The 19,633-nt window shown below is 38.1% G+C and overlaps 1 protein-coding gene across 2 annotated transcripts in view; it reads right to left on the bottom strand.

Moving 5' to 3' along the window:
* Window positions 1-19,633, bottom strand: part of CTNNA2 (catenin alpha 2) — a 469,159-nt gene that overhangs the window by 29,980 nt on the left and 419,546 nt on the right. For both annotated transcript variants that reach the window (XM_066317287.1, XM_066317288.1), the window contains exons 13-16: window positions 15,593-15,744; window positions 7,311-7,424; window positions 3,938-4,119; window positions 1,575-1,680 (exon numbers count right to left, since the gene is read on the bottom strand). In XM_066317287.1, the coding sequence (XP_066173384.1) occupies window positions 1,575-1,680; window positions 3,938-4,119; window positions 7,311-7,424; window positions 15,593-15,744 (554 nt within the window). The remainder of the gene's footprint in view (window positions 1-1,574; window positions 1,681-3,937; window positions 4,120-7,310; window positions 7,425-15,592; window positions 15,745-19,633) is intronic.

Here is a 19,633-nt window from a genome sequence, read left to right as displayed (position 1 = left end):
GGAGTCACTTGGCTTTTTTCTCACCCTTTAATAAACAAAGCTGGAGCTTCACTGTGGCTGCTCTAGAGCTGCTCTTCCTCAAAGACTTGCCACACCCTTCAGGCATTAATCCCTAAAAGACCTCTTCTCCCTACTGGTGCCAATTTAATATAAAAATATTTACTCAGTTCTTGGTGTCTATGAATTGAAAGGATGAATTTAAAGCAATATTTCTCAGAGTTGTTAAGGCTTGAAATATAAATACCTTGGAGTGAAAAAAATTTAAGGTCTCTCTTATTGGAACAGTAATTAAAAATGCAACTGTCCACAAAAGGTTTATACTGCATGAGGGTCTCCAGAGTTCTGTGAAATATCATTAAAGTACAAGCATTAAAACAAATATTTCATTCTCAAAATACTTTCACTGTTTATTATTAGGGTTAAGGTCCTCTGAAATTTAAAATGTGACTCAAGTCAAGGCATTCTAAGCATAACAAGTCTCATTCTGATTCTCTCTTTAAAATATTCCACCTCTGCAAATACTGCAGACTAGGAATTTCATCAGCTGACAGATGGGTTTCTTCTTTCTTGTGTTAAAATGAACAGATGCTACATTTGAAAGACTGGAATGAGTTAACCACAGGAAAAATGCTTGCTGCTGCTGAAGACCTAAACCCAACATTTCTGAGGTTACAGAAAAATGGGTAGCTTTGGGGTTTTCGCCCCTCTGGCCCATATTCCATGGCAGTGTGTGTTACACACTATCACACTCCTATTTGAAGAAGAAAATGACATTCTTATTTTGAAGAGAAAGACTAGAGGCAAGGTAGTTACCAGTTCCTACTTCCAGCAAATTTACTCTTGATGACAATGAAATGGGATTTCATTTGACAAATAAATGGGAATTTACAAAGGGAAAAATAGACATTTAATTTGCCTGAATCTAAAATCAGCTATGTAGGACCTGGATTTGAAATTTGGCTCTTGACTTTTGATATGATGTTTCCTCTTGCTCTCCAGACAAACAGATTATCCAGTCTGAAAATATATATACACAAGGTCATCTGCCCAGCAGTGGCATGGATTTGGTAAAGGAGGTGAGGACACAGACCCCACAACATGCACAACACACTGAAGCAAACCAGAAAATAAGGAGACAGAGAACCTTGAAGGAGAAAAGTGCCACATCAAGGGGAAATTGCTGGAAGAATGAGCTGAAAAGAATCTAAGGATTCTGAGACACTTGGCAAGGGGAAAGGAGCATCCAAATCCCTACTGCCTTTTTTAACAGCAAATACATTTTGGATATGATTACCTCACAGGTGTTTTCCAACCAGAAAGAGTCTCTGTCTAATTCTAACATGCCCAAAAGTGAGTCTGGGGAACAAGTCAGGCATTTCTGAGCTTTGGAGACACTAATTTACAACTCTCCTGTTCTGCAAAATGCTGATGGATCTAGAAGAACCAGCTTCTATCCAATGGGAAGATCAGGATCCAGATCCCTAACAGGTAATTTTCTGGTAAGACTGACTTTTCCTGCAAAAGGCAACTCATCCACAGAGGTTACATTGTATTTCAGCTCATTTTGGGGCTACCTGATCAGCTACTGCCCGTGCCAATTTGTCCATCCTGGATCCTGCCTCTGCAATCTTCTTGGCTGCATTAATGACATCGGACGTGTTCTTCAGGGGGCCTTTCCCTCTGTGAAACACAAGAAAATTACCCACAATCTCAGTAAATCATGAAATAGTTTTAGTGACCCTGCTTAGTGTTCCATTTTAAAATAGTAACACAAATGTCTTCTTAATTTATTACAATTTTGCCTTTTAAGTACTTTATAGTACAGCTTGATTAAGAAATGTGTCTGCTGTATTTCCTCTCCCTTACAAAATGCCTCATTGGAAATTTAGTCCGATGGTGCCTTCAAGCACATGAGCTGTACTTAATAGTACATGCATTTTTAAGTGCTCATTAAGCCAGTGTTGTTCCTGGAATACACAACTATTTCAAAATTATGTGATTCCCAAGCCAGTGCTAAATGTTCAGCCCATCATGTTGAGGGCAAGAATGTCACATTTTAGAAAAGCATTTTTTGGTAGATTTGTTTTGTTGGTAATAAAGAGAGGTGAAGCATAATCATTATATTAAACACTTGAATGTTACATTTAAAACATGTATAATTAGCTTTAAGTCTGATCTTTCATTATATTTTTAAGATGATGCACGAAATTCTGATCTTAGTCATTAAAGTTACCAAAATGTATTAAGACAAAAGGTGTCCACAGACTTTCCTGAGTTTGCCTTAGACTCAAAAGTCTCAGCTGTGAGTTCATTTTCCTTTTTTTTTTTTTCTAATGTGGAAAGTCACAACATGATCAAACTTTTTTTTAATGAAACAGAAGACATTTTTTCTAACCACAACATTGCATTATTTTTGGATTTTTTTAAAATCTATAATGGCAAGAATAACATGCTGAAACATATTTCCATTTTACTCTTCTTTCCAGACTTTCATTACCACCTTAAACAGATGAAGTACAAGTAACCCACTTCTGGTGAACTTAAACTGCAGCAAAAATACTTCTTGGTGACCTCATGTGCTTCTACATTAATTACATGAGCAGCTCTGACTGTCACAAACTCCACGCATTTGAAAAATTATTCTATTCTAACACTGCTGAGGTTACAGCCAACCAAAAAGGTGTGAAAGGCTTGTTTCTGTTTTAATGGAATATATTAAAAAAACTTGTTATTGAATCTGATGCAGACAGAGGTGCACTTTGATTTTTTTTTATTTGCTTCAAATGTGTCAGTAATTTTTATCTCATTCTCAAATTAGTCTTGTTCTTTTGATGCTAGAAAATACAATTACAAAACTTTCAACTTCATGTTCAATACATCAAAGGTTGTCCAGGAGGTTGCAGAAACTGTGCATATTCTGGGCTGCTGCTTTAGGCCATCATTTCGTCCTTCCATGATACAAGGACACTGTTTGGGCAGATTTCACTCTCTTCTTTGCTGGCAGAAGGATCAGAGACATCAAGACGAGACAAGCAACACAGAATTCTGTAAAATACCTTCTCCATCCAGTTCCACCCCCTGCCCCTATCCCAGGTTGCTGCAAGTCCCAACGAACTGGCCTTGAGCACTGCCAGGGATGGGGCAACACAAAGAGATGAATAAATGGATGCCTGATTTTAATCCTGAAGAAAGCCAGGAAGATTTTCGCCCTGTTTTGTGTAATCACATTTTGATAAATACCATTTAAACTTTTGAACCCACTTTAAAAATAAACACTGAACAAAACTGAATTTACTACAGTGATCTGGAATGCAAAGAATCTTGTAAACCGTTCTCCCTGGTGTGATTAAGAATATGACCATAGTTAAAGACAATAATTCTGTTTACAATGTATCATTAATGAATGGCCTTTGGACACTCTGCAATTAGAGAAGAACAAGACATCAATAGAGAAAAGAAATGAAAGCAAAAATTTTAAAAAATCATTACTGACAGGCTCCCATGAAGCAATAGATCAAACCAGTTTCATTTCATTTGGGATTTTTTTTGGAAGGAAGTTCAGTGTTCAAATGATATAAATAGTTTTGCCATTATTTTTGATTGACACAAATTGTGCTGAAATGTTGGAAGTTCAGAGAGGCACATGCATTTAGATGGGTACTAAACGAAATGTCACTGGAGTGTCTGTAAGGTCACAGACTAACTTTGCTGCTGAAATACAAAATGATCTGCAAATAAAAGACACTTGCAAATAGCACAAAAACTTCATGTGATTAATCCCATTTGGACAAATACCCAGGGCACTGTGTACGATGAGTGTTCCTTGGCTTTGCATCCCCAAAAACCACAGCAAATCATCTCAAAAGGGTACAAGGCAAGCAGAAAAAGGCAGATGTGGCACATCTGAGCTCCTCAGCTGGGGTTATTTTGTCCTTACCTGGTGAAATCTGTCATTTCCATCATAATCATGCACATCTGCTTGGCCAGCACAATGATGTCATTGCCACTATCGTCCCACTTGGCCACCTCCGCGTCCAGCTTGCTCTTCTCTTGGTGGAATATCTCCACCTGCTCGGCAATCTTTGCCTTCTCCTCCTGGGGCAGCTGAGCCATGATAGCCTGCAGAATGAACAGGAGCTGGGCATGAAAAAAAGGAAGCTACAAAGGGAATCTTTCCAGTGGTCCCAACAGCTTCAGTTTCTTTTTATGGGAGTTGGAAGATGCCAAGCAAAATCCTGTAGGCATTTGATTTCTGTCAGGACAGGAAAAAGCACATTCACAGCATGTTTATGCCTCTTCTTGCACTTTCAAGATGATAAAATTTATATTTATGATGTCGTGATTATTCACCAGTTGACAAAGAAGGATTAAATCTCAATTATGAGGAAGAATAAAAGGAGTGACATTTATGGGAGAAGGCAGACTGAATTGCTGTGTCTCGCCTAGTCTCATCCTCTGTCAGAAACAGAGGATTTCAGATTAACACAACATTAAAATAGGCTCTGACACACAAGAAAATACATTTTAAGTGAATTGTAACAAGCATATTTTTAATGATATTTAGTGTTCTAATTTTCTCTTGGAAGAGATGCAAAAAGGCACTGAACAGGTTGGTATTGATCTGCCTCAGCATGAACAAAGCACAAAGTTCCTGCCCTGCTCCAAAAAAGCCCTAAAAATTATAATAATTACATTTGAAGATCAAATGGACACTTTGAATAATGATTTCCAAGTTAAACTACTATTTGCTCTAGGGGTTCTGAAGACCACATTATGCATTTAATGGGGTGTGACACATATTTAAGTGTCATTACATTTTTTTCTTGTTTATGTCACTTTCAATCAGCTGAAGTCTTTTTCTACATATTCTTAAAATGCTCTTGGCTTTTAAAAATTCATAATTGACCTTTTCCAAAACTTAAATTAAAAAGGGTTATAAACAGTAGATCAGAAAATGAGAAATTTGCAAGTTAATCAAATTAAAATTCAAGACAAGTTTTAATTAGGCCTTATCAATGTAACTCAGCAGTTTCAAATGTTAGCATAATAGTCTTTGCACAGAAAAATGCAGTGTAAGTCAAGCTAATAAATAAATATATAAAATGAGAACAGAACTCATGAAACAACAGAACTGAGGAATTAACTGAAGTTAAGAGAATGTGATAGAAGTAGTGAAATTTGGGAAGTTTATCTGTATGACTTGCCTGTGGTTTCTTCAAGTGGCAGCTTCACCTGAACACTCTTTAAACTGGTAAACAGTGCTTTAATATTTCTGTTCCAGCTGCTGATGTGCTTTCAAAGCAGCCATATCCTACAGCAAATTCAGCCCGTAAATTCCAGTTTTACTTCTCCTGAAGACCAACACAAGTCTTTCTACTGAAACACTAACAGCCTTATGGAGTAAGCATATTAAAAAAATCCATTACATTGCATGAATAAAAGTATTTTGCATCTTTTCCACAGAAAAGGTTCAGATAAGATTGTGTTCTGCTTAGCTGTCCAGGCTGGGGACTGGGCAGCTTCTGCTCAGCATGTTTCCCTTTTAGGTTTTTATGAGGTGTTGCTTTCTGTGCCACATTGCAATCTATGTTATTCAGGAACTGTCTTTATGATATATTATGTTTATACAGTGCATAGCTGATCAAAGCAGAAGGTTTTAAGTGCAGCAGTAATAATAACCACAATAAATGTAATAGAATTTAAGACTCCTAAATCCCCAGGTGAACTCAATTCTTAGCAAGAAAAATTACCGCAGCGTTTACTAGGGCTTTGGATCAAGAAAGGATAACATGCTACCCAGTCCTAAATGTAACCAAAAAGATGAAAAAGGCTGTGAAATTTGACAAAATAATCTGTACTGTATCTCATTTCTGTTATATCTGAGATTTGCTTTAGTAGTCAATACTTTGAGTATCTCAAACATGACATTATGCCTTTAAAAATATAAAAATCATGAAAGATAATCAACTACATCCAGAACAGTTCTGTCACCAGTCTCGCAGTAAGGAATCCAGCTAGTTTTTGCCTTAGGGATGTCATGATAAAACTCCAGTTTTCCTGATACATGGTATGGCTTATTTACCATCAATACTCGATATTCAGGGAAATAATTTTAAGACAAAAAAAAGAAATCTCTGCCCATTACACTGGATCCATGCCTTGCATTTCTCACACACCTGAGTAAGCTTCTTACAGATTTTGGTTACTCTACTGTTTCTTTTCAGGGTGTAAAACCTTTGTGTCAAGCCGCAGCCTAGAGCAGCTGAAAACTCCTCTGTCCTGATCCTCTGAGCTTTCTTCAGCATCTCTGCCTCTTTAGGTTCTCAGCCCTACAAATCCTCTTCCAGACTCCAAGGTAAGAAATCCCAATTCCAGTTACCAGCTTTGGCTGGCGTTTGAGTGTTTGAGGACGATGCTTCTTATTTAGTCCTGAGCTTCACTTCTAGCGCATCAGACCAAACCAGACTTGTGTGAAAAAGACATGAAGATCATTTAGATAATTCCCAGTTTCCCACCGGTTCTCTCCTGGACAATGTTAAAGGGGTTTTCCTTAAAAAAAAACACCTTTATTTCTAGTCAAATATATTTTCATGAAGCATAAAATTATATTCTGATTTTTTTTTTTTTTTAATAATCTGAGCTGAGGATCGTATACAGTAAAAGGTAAAAATTCATCAGAGGGTGGCATAATCCTGAGTGTTAACAGGAATATTCTTGAGTGTTAACAGACTTCACTTCCCCAGCACCTGTGACCCCAAAGCACTCATCAGCTTAATTTGCAATCCCCATGCACAAGCTGAGGTCGCAAATCACAGCGACTGGAGTTTATCATGATGTAATTACCCTGGTAAAATTACATTGACTCAGTAGCAAATGTCTTCAATTACAATTAAATTACAGGGACTACTCAGTAGCTTAAACAGATCTTCTTGACAGGTTTGCACACTGGGAAACATGACTAATGTAAGATTTCTCTGGATACAGCACATGGTGCCCTGATGGGATTTTTTTTTTTCCTATTTGCTGACTACTCCCACAGTTTCAGCACATTCCAAACCTGCAAAGCCTTCTCTTACAGCACTAGCTGGAGCAAGCAGCTGATACTAGGCACCACAAAAGCCTCAAGACCATTCAACAAATGCTACTTAAATAAGTTTGACATGAAAAAACCTTCAACACCTCTGTCGGCCTGCTCTCATCCTTTCCTAAACGACCCTGAGGACTGGAAATCACTCCCTTTGCTTTCTGAGGCAGAGATTTTATTGGTCACTAGCAGATACTCACTGGAAGCATGTGGGGTCTGTACTCACCCTTGCACTCTGTCCAGCAATGAGCTGGTCATCCTCAGTCTGGACACTTGTCCGGCTGCGCACATCATAATCCTCCTGCTCGAAGTCTGAGTCGTCCTCCAGCTCCTCAGGGGTCTGGAGAGAGAGAGGCACAGGAGAGAAACCCACAGAGAGGAGATGACAAGCTTAAAAAGGACACAGACCAAGTCCTGTGCACAGTGAGCTCTTATTTCATTGACTACCGGCCCAGGAAATGCTGCTCCATTCTCCTCTGAAATGAACTTATCTACCCCAGCAGCCAGGAACTGAAACTGAATTGTCTTAAAAATTAAATTGTTTCAACCCTAGTTTTCTTTACAAATGGCATTTGTCATTACCTTGCCACAACTTCTCTTGCTGCAATTTCTCTTAACTCTGTTAACATGATGAATGCAGTTCCAGGAACAAGCATCCTTTGGAAACACTAACAACTGAAATGCAGTATTTCAAAAGAATGTTATTTGGTATATAAATGGACACTAACACTGTGATGTTACTGGTAGCTACATGTAATCTTCAAAAGAGAAAGTAAATACCTGGGGAAAAAGCAACTAAACATCCTGGAAGGAAAATTAATCAAAGCAAATAAGAGATTTCCCATTTAAAGAAATTGTAAATTATGCCAACTGGTTTTGAAACAAACATGAAATTTATAATCTGTGTAATCTTGTTAGTTCACGTGGTCCTTTTCATATAGAGAGCTCTGGAATATGACTCATCCCCCAGCTGAGACCATGATGTCTCCACTGCTGCTGCTATTAATGATGGGAGGGTTTCTTGGAAGATTGATTAAATCAAGTTATGTATTTTCAGGCTTCAGATTGTTTAAACTGTTGAAAGGAGGGTAAAAAAAAAAAAAAAAAGACGGATATGTTCATTTGGGTTTTTTCACCTTACTGCAAAAATTTGGAGAAAAAATATCCTTATTTATACACAGAAAGACAGTCTTATTAAAATCACTATTTAGTTCCATATTTAATATAGATGATGCAAAAAAAGAATTCCGTAGAAGGAAGATTACATTCCATTTTATGGTTGAATAGCATCTGGTACAACAGCCTGGCCATGAGTAAGTTCTGCAGGTCTCACACATGAGAAAGGTAATAGGAGTAGAAAACCACAGGAACTGCAGAAAATCCTCACCTTACTGGACACCCTTCACCCCCAGGGACAGCCTAGAAGGCCAAAGCACTACAGAAGAAATCATCCAGGCTGGCATTTGGTGCTTGGAGGCCATGTCAAGTTTTCTAGCAGAGGTGCTAATCACTGCCAGTTGTCATTACAGCTCTGTCTGGAGGATGCTCAGGCACTAGGAACGGCTCCAAGCCCTCTAACATAATGCAGAGGAGTCTCTTGGTGATATTTCTGTTCCAGCCTGGCTTCCAACACCAAGTGCACATCACTGTTTGTAGCTGCACCGTGAAGTGCACAGGATGGGGAGAGTAAAACACAGCCATTTCGTCTGATTGAGGAGTATGAATTAAATATGTGTTTTGGAGTGCTGGAGGAAGAAATAACCCAAGTGTGACAGTGTGGTAATGAACCTCGGTCTGCACCTTTGAAGAGAGGCACGCACAAAGAGTGTGTGTAACAGTACAGGCAGGAGAAGAAGTTTAGATGAAAAATGAATTTACCTTCTCTCTGCTGTCACAGGTTCAACAGAAGCACTGGTACCCATCATTATAATGACCAATGGCCTTGTTTTCCAATCACCTTTAATCTCTGTTGCCTCTGCTCAGCTGCCCCAGGGCAGGATGAGACCTTCAAATCTGTTATAAACAAGCAAGCTACAAAGAGAATCCTACAATTCCCCGAACAAAGAGTATTTTCTCTTCTGCAAAGAGTATTTTCTATCACAAGGCTGAGCTTTTTATCTGCCTAGGCTTTGCTGTTTAGAACAAGAACAGAATGGAGAGCTTCAACAAACCTGCTGGCTCTTCCCCATCCTCCAAATCCACCCAACAAACCAGTTTCACTGGTCACTGTAAAGCCAGTAGCCTTTCAAACCCCAAATATACTCCTCTAGTTTCTTCTGTCTCCACTTTTATAAATAAGATTATAAAACATAATATGCAGTTCTTTCCAAGGCTTTCATAGTCAGTCTTGAAGTAAAGATGTAATATTCAAAATATTGCATCTTAACACTGTAGCCAGGAAGAACATGAGTCTGCCTCATAAAAAGAAAATAAGAATCTGAAAATTCTGTGCAAGGACTTATCCTTGAAGGAACGTCCAGAAAAGCTGTATTGATGTTATTGTCTGACATTCATAATCTTAAAATCGGTGGTCTTTAAAAGACTGAAATTTAATGGGTATAAATGTTGAACTTGGAGAAAATGTAGGGCAAACCAAAAGGACAAGTACTGCAACTGTTAGCAATTTTCTACAAGCACAGTTCATCTTCCTATTTCCCCTCTGTACAAGTGGGATCTAATTCAAAGTGATCTTTCAGATTCACCCTTTTCATGTTTTCAAGTGTGGTGAATTTTACACTCTCATTTTCTTCCCCAAACAGCTGCATTTTGCATTAGGGTGAAGAAGTGGGGTTAACTTTTATCTGTATGCTGCCATTTCAAATGTTTTTATGCTTTTCACAGTTGCACAATTGCTTTGTCTTAGTGGATCCCCTGGAGATGCAGCCCACATAAAATATAAAATAGGGCCTCCCTTTTGTTTAGACAAAAAGCTACAAAAAAATAAATTGAATTTGACTCAAAGGACTACTCTTAGCAAGGCCTTCTAAACATACCAGAACAACTCTAATTTTTGTGCACAACTAACAGGACCTTGATATTTAAAACCTTGTTTCCAAGACAACAGAGTCTGAGACTTCATTTCTCTGAGCTGGGAGACAGAAAGACTGATGCTGTCTTGCAGACACCTGGATTTATGGTTACACAAATGTAGCAATCACAGATCTGAGGTTGGAGACAGCTTCTAAACAGAGCTGACAGCCAGCAGTGGCAGAAGAAGCTAAAGAAGCTAGAGTAATATTCAGAACTAATGGATTTTACGCACTGATTGATTTCAGCAGAAAAAATGGACCATTTTCATAATTTTTAATCTGTTTTGTAGCACAAGCGCCATAAGACTTCCCAAGACTACATTTTTTTTCAAATACAGTATCTCTACTACACACAACATTCATCTAACTCAGAGGAAATCTTCCAGTGAAGAATCTTTCACAATCGCAGATAAATCACACAATAAATATATACTTTCCCTTTTAAGATGCATGTTTCATTTCTAATATGGATGTGGTGACTTTCAACTTCCAGGCATTGGAATATATATATTTTTAATATCTCTCTGGCTGTTTGACTGAAGAGCTTGCTGAGAACAAAATATCTTCCATCTATGTCATTTTTTTAATCTTTTGTGACTGCGGTATGAAAATGTGAATTCTACAAGTTTAAGTCATAAAATGTCATATATATGTAGATTTATAAATGCTATTTGTTTCATATTTCACCAACTCAAATGTATTTGATGAAGATAGAAACCCCACTTTGCTATGCACTTAAAAATTGTAAGATGCAATTATAAGAATTTCAGCACTGTGAACACCAAGTCAAGCTAAACACCAAGAAATGAGAGCAAAGACTGAAGAGATGAAAGATACTCCCCTATCTTTACAATGAAAATTCCCTCTAATTCTAAAAGACAAGGAGAAAAAAAAAAAACCCAGATGCTTTACAAGATGATTTTAAATCCAGCTCCACGCTGTACATTTGTTTTGGTACCACTGCAACCTGAGTGACTCATCTGCAACAGCACCAGAGTGCCTCAATCAGAGAACCTCTCTCACAGGTCTTCAGTTGTTTGGTGATTTACAGTAAAATCTAACACTTCAAATTCATTCTGAGGAGCAGCAGGCACTCAGTGGAAACACTGGACCCCTTGACACTCTTTGGAGATAGGATATTTCAAAAGATGATGGGATTCTGTGCCAAATCTGGTTTTACAGAGGACCTGAAATGTTGCAGTGCTTTGGATTTCACCACAGTGTCTGCCCCAGAGGGGATGGTGGTTAATCCCAACAAGTCTGGAAGAGAAGAAGAGCATTAACACACCCAAAGAGTTGGGGCTGAGACTGCCACAGTCATTTTTGCTGAGGTCTTCTCCCAAGGTCTGAAAATCCCTCAATGACAGAACAGAATAGAAACGGATTTAATTATAGAATAAAATATGCCAAATGGGAAGGAGCTCACAAGGACCACCAAAGTCCATCTCCTGCACAGGACATCCCCAAGAGTCACAACTTGTTCCTGAGAGCATTATCCAAATGCTGCCTTGAACTCTGTCAGGCTTGGTGTAAGAAACTGCAATGGTCAATGGCTTAAACACTGTTAAAAAAGGACTTTGCCATTATGGCAAAATTGTATAAAGAAGCTGTGAGCACCGAAGCCCCATTCAAATGTGCCTCTTGATGGCAACTGGCCTGTGAGTTAAAAGCCACCTGATGGGAACCTGGCAAAGGTAAATGTCCTATTGTCCAGGTCTGAAGAGAGGTGTAAGGAGAGCTAAACAAGGCTGGAGAGAAGAATCAGCTCTGGCTCGGTTTGGTGGGGAGGAGAGACTTTGGGTGTGTGACAGAGGGAGTGAACATCCACCCTGCCTTACACAGACTGGCTCAGTTGTAAAACCCACCCACTCTGGAGCGGCCACATCCATGTGACATTCATGAGAGGGGCAGCAGAGGAGGGGCCATAAACCACCATAAAAACATCAAAGACCCCCAAACCACGCCCAGAGTCATTGCTGAGGCCTTGCAGCAGACAACTGCACATGATACAGAGCGATACTGCAGTTCCAGATCTGCTGCCACAGACACTCTCAACCTTGTCCCCCCAGGGGAGGTACCAGGCACTCCCAGCTGGCCCAAAACACTAATCCATTGCACTCTGTGTTTTGTGAGACCCTCACCACTGAGAAGACCAGAAGAAGAGGATCAATGAGATGCTGTCAAGATCCACAGCGGTGATATCTTCTGCTTAATCTCTCTGTTACTCTTTCTGTCCCACCCTGCTCCTCTTTTTCTTTCTCTCTCTCTACCTCATACCACTGTTAAATAAAATCCATACTATTGGCTTCAGCATATGGTCTCGTTTGCACCTTAATTCAGGCAGAAGCACCTCTCTAACAATTTTAATAACCAGATCTTAACACCTGTTGCTGTGACCACATCCTTGTGGACCCTGTTCCAGTGCCCAACCACCCTCTGGGTGAACCTTTTCCTGATATCCAGCCTAAACCTCTCCTGACACAGCTCCAGCCATTCCCTTGGCTCTTAAGATGCTCCCAGAGAGCATCTCGAGGCATCATCCCAAAGAATCAAGTTTACAGATGTTTAAAGTCTAGTTTGTAACATGAACTAAAACATGGCAAGAGGCAACACCTGGACGTTGGCTCCAACAGTGTCCTCCTGATCCAAACAAATGTAACACTCAGGTTGATGCAGATGCCAAAGGTGAGGTTGCTAATGGCAAAGGCCATATTTAAAACCAGTGAGTAACAGTAAATTTGCCTTGGGGACGTCTAAGAATGAGAAAAGGTGTCATTGTGAGTCCTCCTAACTAGAGAAGATTTCTGGCCAATAACTGAGGGAATTTCATAAGTAGCTATAAAAACACAACATGCAATTTCATACCTACACAGTAAGAGGAAAAGTGTTGGAATGTAGTTATTATTTTCTATTTAATTCTAGGTTCTATAATTATACTCTTAAATTCATTTATACTACTTCTTAACTTGTGGAAGAGATATTTTTCTTCTGTATAGATAATAATAATAGTCTTCAATGAAAAAAATTAGTCTCCTTTCTCCTCCTGAGGGACAATAAATTTTCCCCTTTTGAAGGAAAAAGAGAAAAACACAGACTATCCACCCTTTCCTTCAGCTTACCAAAAGTAATAATACCAACCAAAACTAATTTTAAAAGTGGCTTTATTTACTCTCTGGAATGAGGGGACTCATCTCAGATAAATTCAATCTTCCATGGCTTGCACATGAACGATCATAGCCTGAAAATAATTTTGTTAGATACTCTAAAAAGTTTGCAAGATTGGATTTTTTTTCCTTTTTTGTAATTCTGAAAAAGTTTTATGACCTGAATTGAAGGATGCATAATATTTGATAGATTATTAGATGCAAATATTCTAAAGGCTTTTATAGCCTCACCCTTTAATTATACATCCCATTTTAGCATGAGATATTCAGATGGAAACGTTAAAGAGTACCTGAAAGTGAAACTAATTTTGTTTTCTACAACAAATAAGGTTCTGATTCAGCAGACTCTGGTTTGTGTAAGCTTATATATGTGGATTTTTCCAGTTAACTCACATGGATAATGAGTCCATTTATGTGCTTTAGTTCTGTCTGGGTAAGGAGTATTACATTGAGCTCCATAAATAAGTTAATTGTCTGAAGGCAAAAATAAATCTTTGTAATCTGGGCAAACAGAATTCATTAACTCATATCATACAATGGGTGGAAAGTAGTAATGATATACTGGCAAAAGTAACTTGGGATTTTCCTAAGGGGACTGAGAAGCCTAAATGCTGATCACCTCTCCTGGTATACAGAACAATCAGACAGCAACAAAGTAAGTGATCAGGCCCTCAAAATTCAAAATATAAAATCAGAAACACTTCACCAGGACGGACATCTCATGGCAAACTCTTGGGGATGTACAGGGGGGTGCTGGAAGCTGGAAATCTGTGTAGGGGATGGGAAAACCTGGGTTTGTAGGAGATCCCACCTGATGATTGAGTCTATGACACAATCACAATCTGAAGTGACTAGAAAAGATTAAAGTTAGCTAAGCATTTGTTCTTGTCCAAAGAAGTTTGGAAACTTGTTACAGATGAAGGAACTGGAAAATGAAAGGGAAAACAGAGATCCTTTATTATGCAGATCTTTCATTTCCCAGAATCACAGAATGCTGGAATGGTTTGGGTTGAAAGACTTTAGAGACCATCCAGTCCCACCCCTGCCATGGCCAAGGACACCTTCCACTATCCCAGGCTGCTCCAAGCCCCATCCAGCCTGGCCTTGGACACTTCCAGGGATCCAGGAGCAGCCACAGCTTCTCTGGGCACCCTGTGCCAGGGCCTCCCACCCTCACAGGGAAGTAACTCAAACAAAGATTTCCCTCCCCTTCCAGAAGAGCTGCCAATGCTGCACACCCAGAGAGCAGGATGGGTCTGCCCCCGTCACAAACCATGACTACAATTCAGGCCACCTGGGATGAGTACTGGGTATGAGAATGGAATTTAAGTTTGGCAGTTATAAAATTAAGCCTGTCAAAAGCTTTTTCTGTAAAGGTTAATACATAGTGACAGATGACTAAAGTGGAGCTATTTTGGAGTGTTCCAACTGCCTGAAGTCTTACAGCAGTGCCATAATACACTCACGACCACAAGTGCATGTTACCTGTTTGCTCAAAGGGATCAGCTGATGTTTCAGCCCTGTTATTTGCCTCAAAAATTTCCTCTGTGATGTTCTCCATAGCTTTATTTGCAGTTGGCTTTCATTAGGGCAGAATCAAGGTAATTTGGGTTTCAAATAACAGTTTCAGTTGCTGAAGAGATGTCCAAACCAGGTATGATTTTCTTATTTAAATCTTTGTCTGACGACTAAAGTGGAAAGCAACACACACCTACTATCATAATAATGACGTTGTTCTGTGGTGTCTTTTATTTGTTTATTTTATTAAAAAATGTCTAAGCAAATTGAATCAACTGGTTAGTCAACACTGAAATGACATGTTTTTTACCTCAGTAAACATTCAAAACCATCCCTGCAGTGGCTCACTGGAGCAGCAAAATAATTTATTCATTTAGATTCATTTAGATTTTAACCAGACCTACCTCACATCCCAGGTAGTACACATACATTAGGGAAAAAAAAAAAGAAAACCCAAATAGACAAAACAACAAAAAATCTACACAAACTTTGAAGACATTGGCAAATTAATGCTATTACTATGGAAACAGTAATGAAGTTTGCATCTATTGGCAGTTGTGATAAAACCTTCTCCTAGCTGATCAACACACTAATTGTGGTTCATCTACTAAATAACCTCATCTCTTTATTCACTAACTCTTTTGGTTTTGCATACACTTCTGTTTTGTGCCTGTTCCAATGTCAAGCTTTTCCGGCTTATTAAAACACAAGGCCGATTCCAAGGAGCTCTTGTATTTCTCTTATCCATGATACCCCACTGTAAATCCCAACTTTCCCTCCCCAGGTGCTTTACATACCCTGATCATCAGCACAGCTTTCCTGATGTCCCGGACTCCGTCGTAGACCAGGCGGGAGGCGTCGATGAACTCGTTCTCCTCGAAGGGCTGGGGCACGTTGGCGCTCAGGGCTTCAATGGCCACCTCCACTTGCTCGGCAAAACGTGGCATCACTGGGTTAAGCACAAGGAGAGGCAGCAGGGTTAGACACCTTCTCTCCTGAGCGCTTTTCCGCTGCTCTGGGGCGTGGATAATTTCCAGGAGACACGGCATAGGGAATTCCTGAGAATTCCCAGGCACAGGGAGGCCCATGGATGGGTTTGTACCCAACCCTGCATGTGGACAGCTCTGACAGCACAGAAATAACCATCTCTGTTTTTTCCTCCAGCTGTGCAACAAAGAATAGTAAGCTTCCTTCAAAAACTGTGATTTACTACCTTTTAAAAGGCTGCAAGATACCTGAGCAGTCAGTAGTTAATTTAAGAGCTTTAAAACCTGTAATGAGCACAGCAAATATTTGTATCAAGTGATCAAAGCAAACTGTAGCCATTATGCCTGCTAATTTACATAATTTACACTCTAGCTCACACTAAATAATAACATAATATAATATAATATATTATTATATATATTTATAGAAATATATATAATTTAATCAAAAAAATTTTATAAGGGACAGAATGCAAAATCAAGGACATGCTTTTGTGAAGACATCTAAATGAACCTATGAACCTTCTGTTTCTTCACTATCACCATGTATATAACACAAAACATAGCCATAGATACTGGCTAAAATATTATACTGTGGTATGAACTATTTATTATACAACTTAAAGCAATTATTTACTTTTGTAAATGGTTTCAGGGTATTGCTTGAAGCAGCAAGAGACTTTTCTTCAATTTTCATAGAGGATTCCTTTGAAGGTATAATCACTTTCTCCACATTGTGTTTGTAGGAAAACAACTCTTCCCCAGACCAGTCCTCTAAGAACTCAAACCCAAATCCAACAAACATGAACATCAGGCCCCACTGATTATACTGCACCTACGTTCCTGTACCTGTTATTCCTCTTCACAATTTTAACATTAGTATTAGAGGACTGTGCTCGTAGAGGACAAACATAATCAATGTTTCATTAGAAACCAGCAGTTGGATTAATTCTTAAGAATTTAAGAGACTTGGGTCAAGTTTAAGAATTATAGATAGCCATCTTCTCATCACAATCACATCACTTTTATTCTAGCATTTAGGTATCCAGATCATGTATCACTGACTTGACTATTTTTGGCAACATAATTAGAAGAACAGGAAATGATGATTCCCACAACAGTTATTGCCTTTTTTGTTGTTGTTAAAATATTACCTTTTTTGCCCATCTTTTCTCTAAATCCTATTTTTCATACACTTACTGGTAACATGGACCCAACTGATGAATACAAAGGGAAATTCCCAGTGTTATTTTCATCGAGAGCAGTGACATTCTTTCCCAGGACCTTCTACTGTGGTAGGAAATAATGTTTTCAACTTGACTGAATGTACTTAAATTTATTTTATAGTATCTGACTAAAAGTAAACCCACAAAAAACCCATGACTTAAGAATAGTTAACATTTTGAAGAAGTGGCAGCAACCATAAGCTCAAACTTTCTGTTTCTGGCATTTAAATATTACACACTGGATGCAACTGAGGAAACCTTTAAAGGGATATAGTGAATCAAATCTTGTTTATACATCACTATATATATATGTTCATATAGACAGATGAAAAAACAGATTTTTTGTTTTCCATGCAGACAATGTTCAGTAAGTTCCTGGGATACACTGCAGAAACAGGAAAAGGTGACAGCAACAATAGACTTTTAAAAAGTAAACATTAACAAAACATTGCCAGGCAGAGGGGAAACATTTTAATTAGAAAAGGAGTTTCAAAGAGATGGAAGGTTTGGAAAGAGTATTTAATAAATGCATATATCAAATTACCTTAATTAATAGAACACTTGAAAGAGTAGTAAGAGACTAATATGATTGCATAAGGAAGTCTCTAGCATGAATATCAAAAAGCAATCATTAAAAATACAATGTAAACAAGTAAACCTAAAGAGTAAAAGAGAAATTATTTCTGGCTGTTGGGATAAAATAAGTTAAACTAGAGATGCAATAATTACAACAATAATTAAAAAAAAAAAGAGGCAAAGAATTCTAATATTTAGGGTTAAATTAAATTTAACCTTAAATTTCTGTCTACAACTTCCCAGCTAGCAGAGGTGATCCGGCTGGATATAATGAATAGCAGGTGCAACAGGCCTGAATTAAGAATGGACAGTTTGAAGAACATCTATATAAGCATGAGGAAGTTTATCTTTTACATTTTTGTTCAAATTAAGAGTATAATAAAATTTATCCTGTAGTTCTTAAGGAAAAAAATGAAGCAATTTCTGAACCATCTTCAAGAACTCAAGAAAAACAGTAATGAAATTACTGTGAAACAGTAATGAATTACTGTGAAAATTCCAGGGATTTGGAAAAAAAAACCCCTACAACACTTGTCTATTTTAGATAAAGGTACATAATCTTTATATAAAGGTTAATGTAAAGGTAAAGAAGACAGGAAGGAAGATTTGTACTGTATTCAACATTCAATTTCAGTACCCAGAAATAAAATGAAACATGATGTAAAGCAATTAATGTTTAATTTTCTGTAAATAATCAGCAGATTCTGGACAGGCAACAGATTTGTGGAAATAAGTTGCACCAAGCTTTTACAATATTTCCCTTGAGAGGGCAGTGACAGTGGAGGAAGCAGATACAACACAGCTGGACTTTGTCATGGCCACACGTGACATTCTTAGAACAAAACAAGGGAAATTTAAATTAAATGGTTGTGAGGTAGAAAGTTACACTTTATTCATATTCCTGACCATGAGGTATTGATTCCTGACCACATTTATTACTTCCACTGGGTGTGGAAGCTTCTCCGATCAGTTCTGATTTTGCAGACCTGGCTATAGTTTAGTCCCTAATTTACATTACTACACATGAACATTGTCTGCAGTTTAAAATTGGGAATAGATATTAAACTGATTTATGAATTGTTTGCTTGCCAATTGTATTTTTACATCAGTGCTTGCTTTTGATTGGACAAGCAAGAAAAACTACCTTTAATAGTGGGCTATTACTTATTGCTTCTCTAAGCATATGTTGTCATTTAATGCAGTGAAGCTTTTCAAAATTGAGTTGAGAAATGTATTATTCCCCAGTTAAGGTTATTGAGCTCTATGGAAAAAAAACCAAAACCCTCCAGTCTTTCCTCTCTATTATTTACCACACAAAGAAGGATATTCCTATGCCAAAGGTGACAGAACCACAAGTAAAATTCAGGCAAAGGCGTGAACTTGAATCTGGAACTAAAACTAGTAAATGCATCAGATAGAGAATGACTCGTTTATTATGCACAGAGAAATTGGCTATAAATTTTAGATTCAGAAGCAAATCAATACTTCTGGGGAAAAATTAAACACTGGTTTCTCAGTTTGAGCTGCGGCCTTGAAAACAGTCACACATATGCTTAGACTGAAAAATGTGGTCCATTAACATCTCTCAGCCTAACTACATGAATTAATTAGGCACCTGCATAAATGTTGACAGAATCAGGTCCCAAGTTAATAGCAACACTTCTAATTCACTGACTTTGTCATTCCAACAAAGTAAAGATTTTAAAGCCTTTCTGTGGATGTTTCCAGTGGCACTGAAAGCAAGACCAATGCCAACAAAATCTAGGCTGCTGGAGAAAAACTGTGAATCAGAAAAGTTGAAATTACTTCCATTTTATCAATTGATTAATTATTTTAATTCTTTTTCCTGATGCAAAATAGAAATACAGCATATCACCATGTGTGAATTCATGCCTTGATCAAACTTGTATTTTTTGAGAACCACTCTGTTCCACAAAGAAAATATTTTCTCTAAAGCTCTTCTTGTTTTTTTTCCCACCCACCCATATCTCCTACATATTAAAATTATCAAGTAATTATCTGTTTCCTAAAAATATATTCCCTGTTGACT

Source organism: Sylvia atricapilla, chromosome 4 (assembly GCF_009819655.1).
Source record: "Sylvia atricapilla isolate bSylAtr1 chromosome 4, bSylAtr1.pri, whole genome shotgun sequence".
Taxonomy (NCBI): domain Eukaryota; kingdom Metazoa; phylum Chordata; class Aves; order Passeriformes; family Sylviidae; genus Sylvia; species Sylvia atricapilla.
Note: the sequence above shows the minus strand (reverse complement) of the source record. Positions and strands in the feature narration are given on the sequence as shown.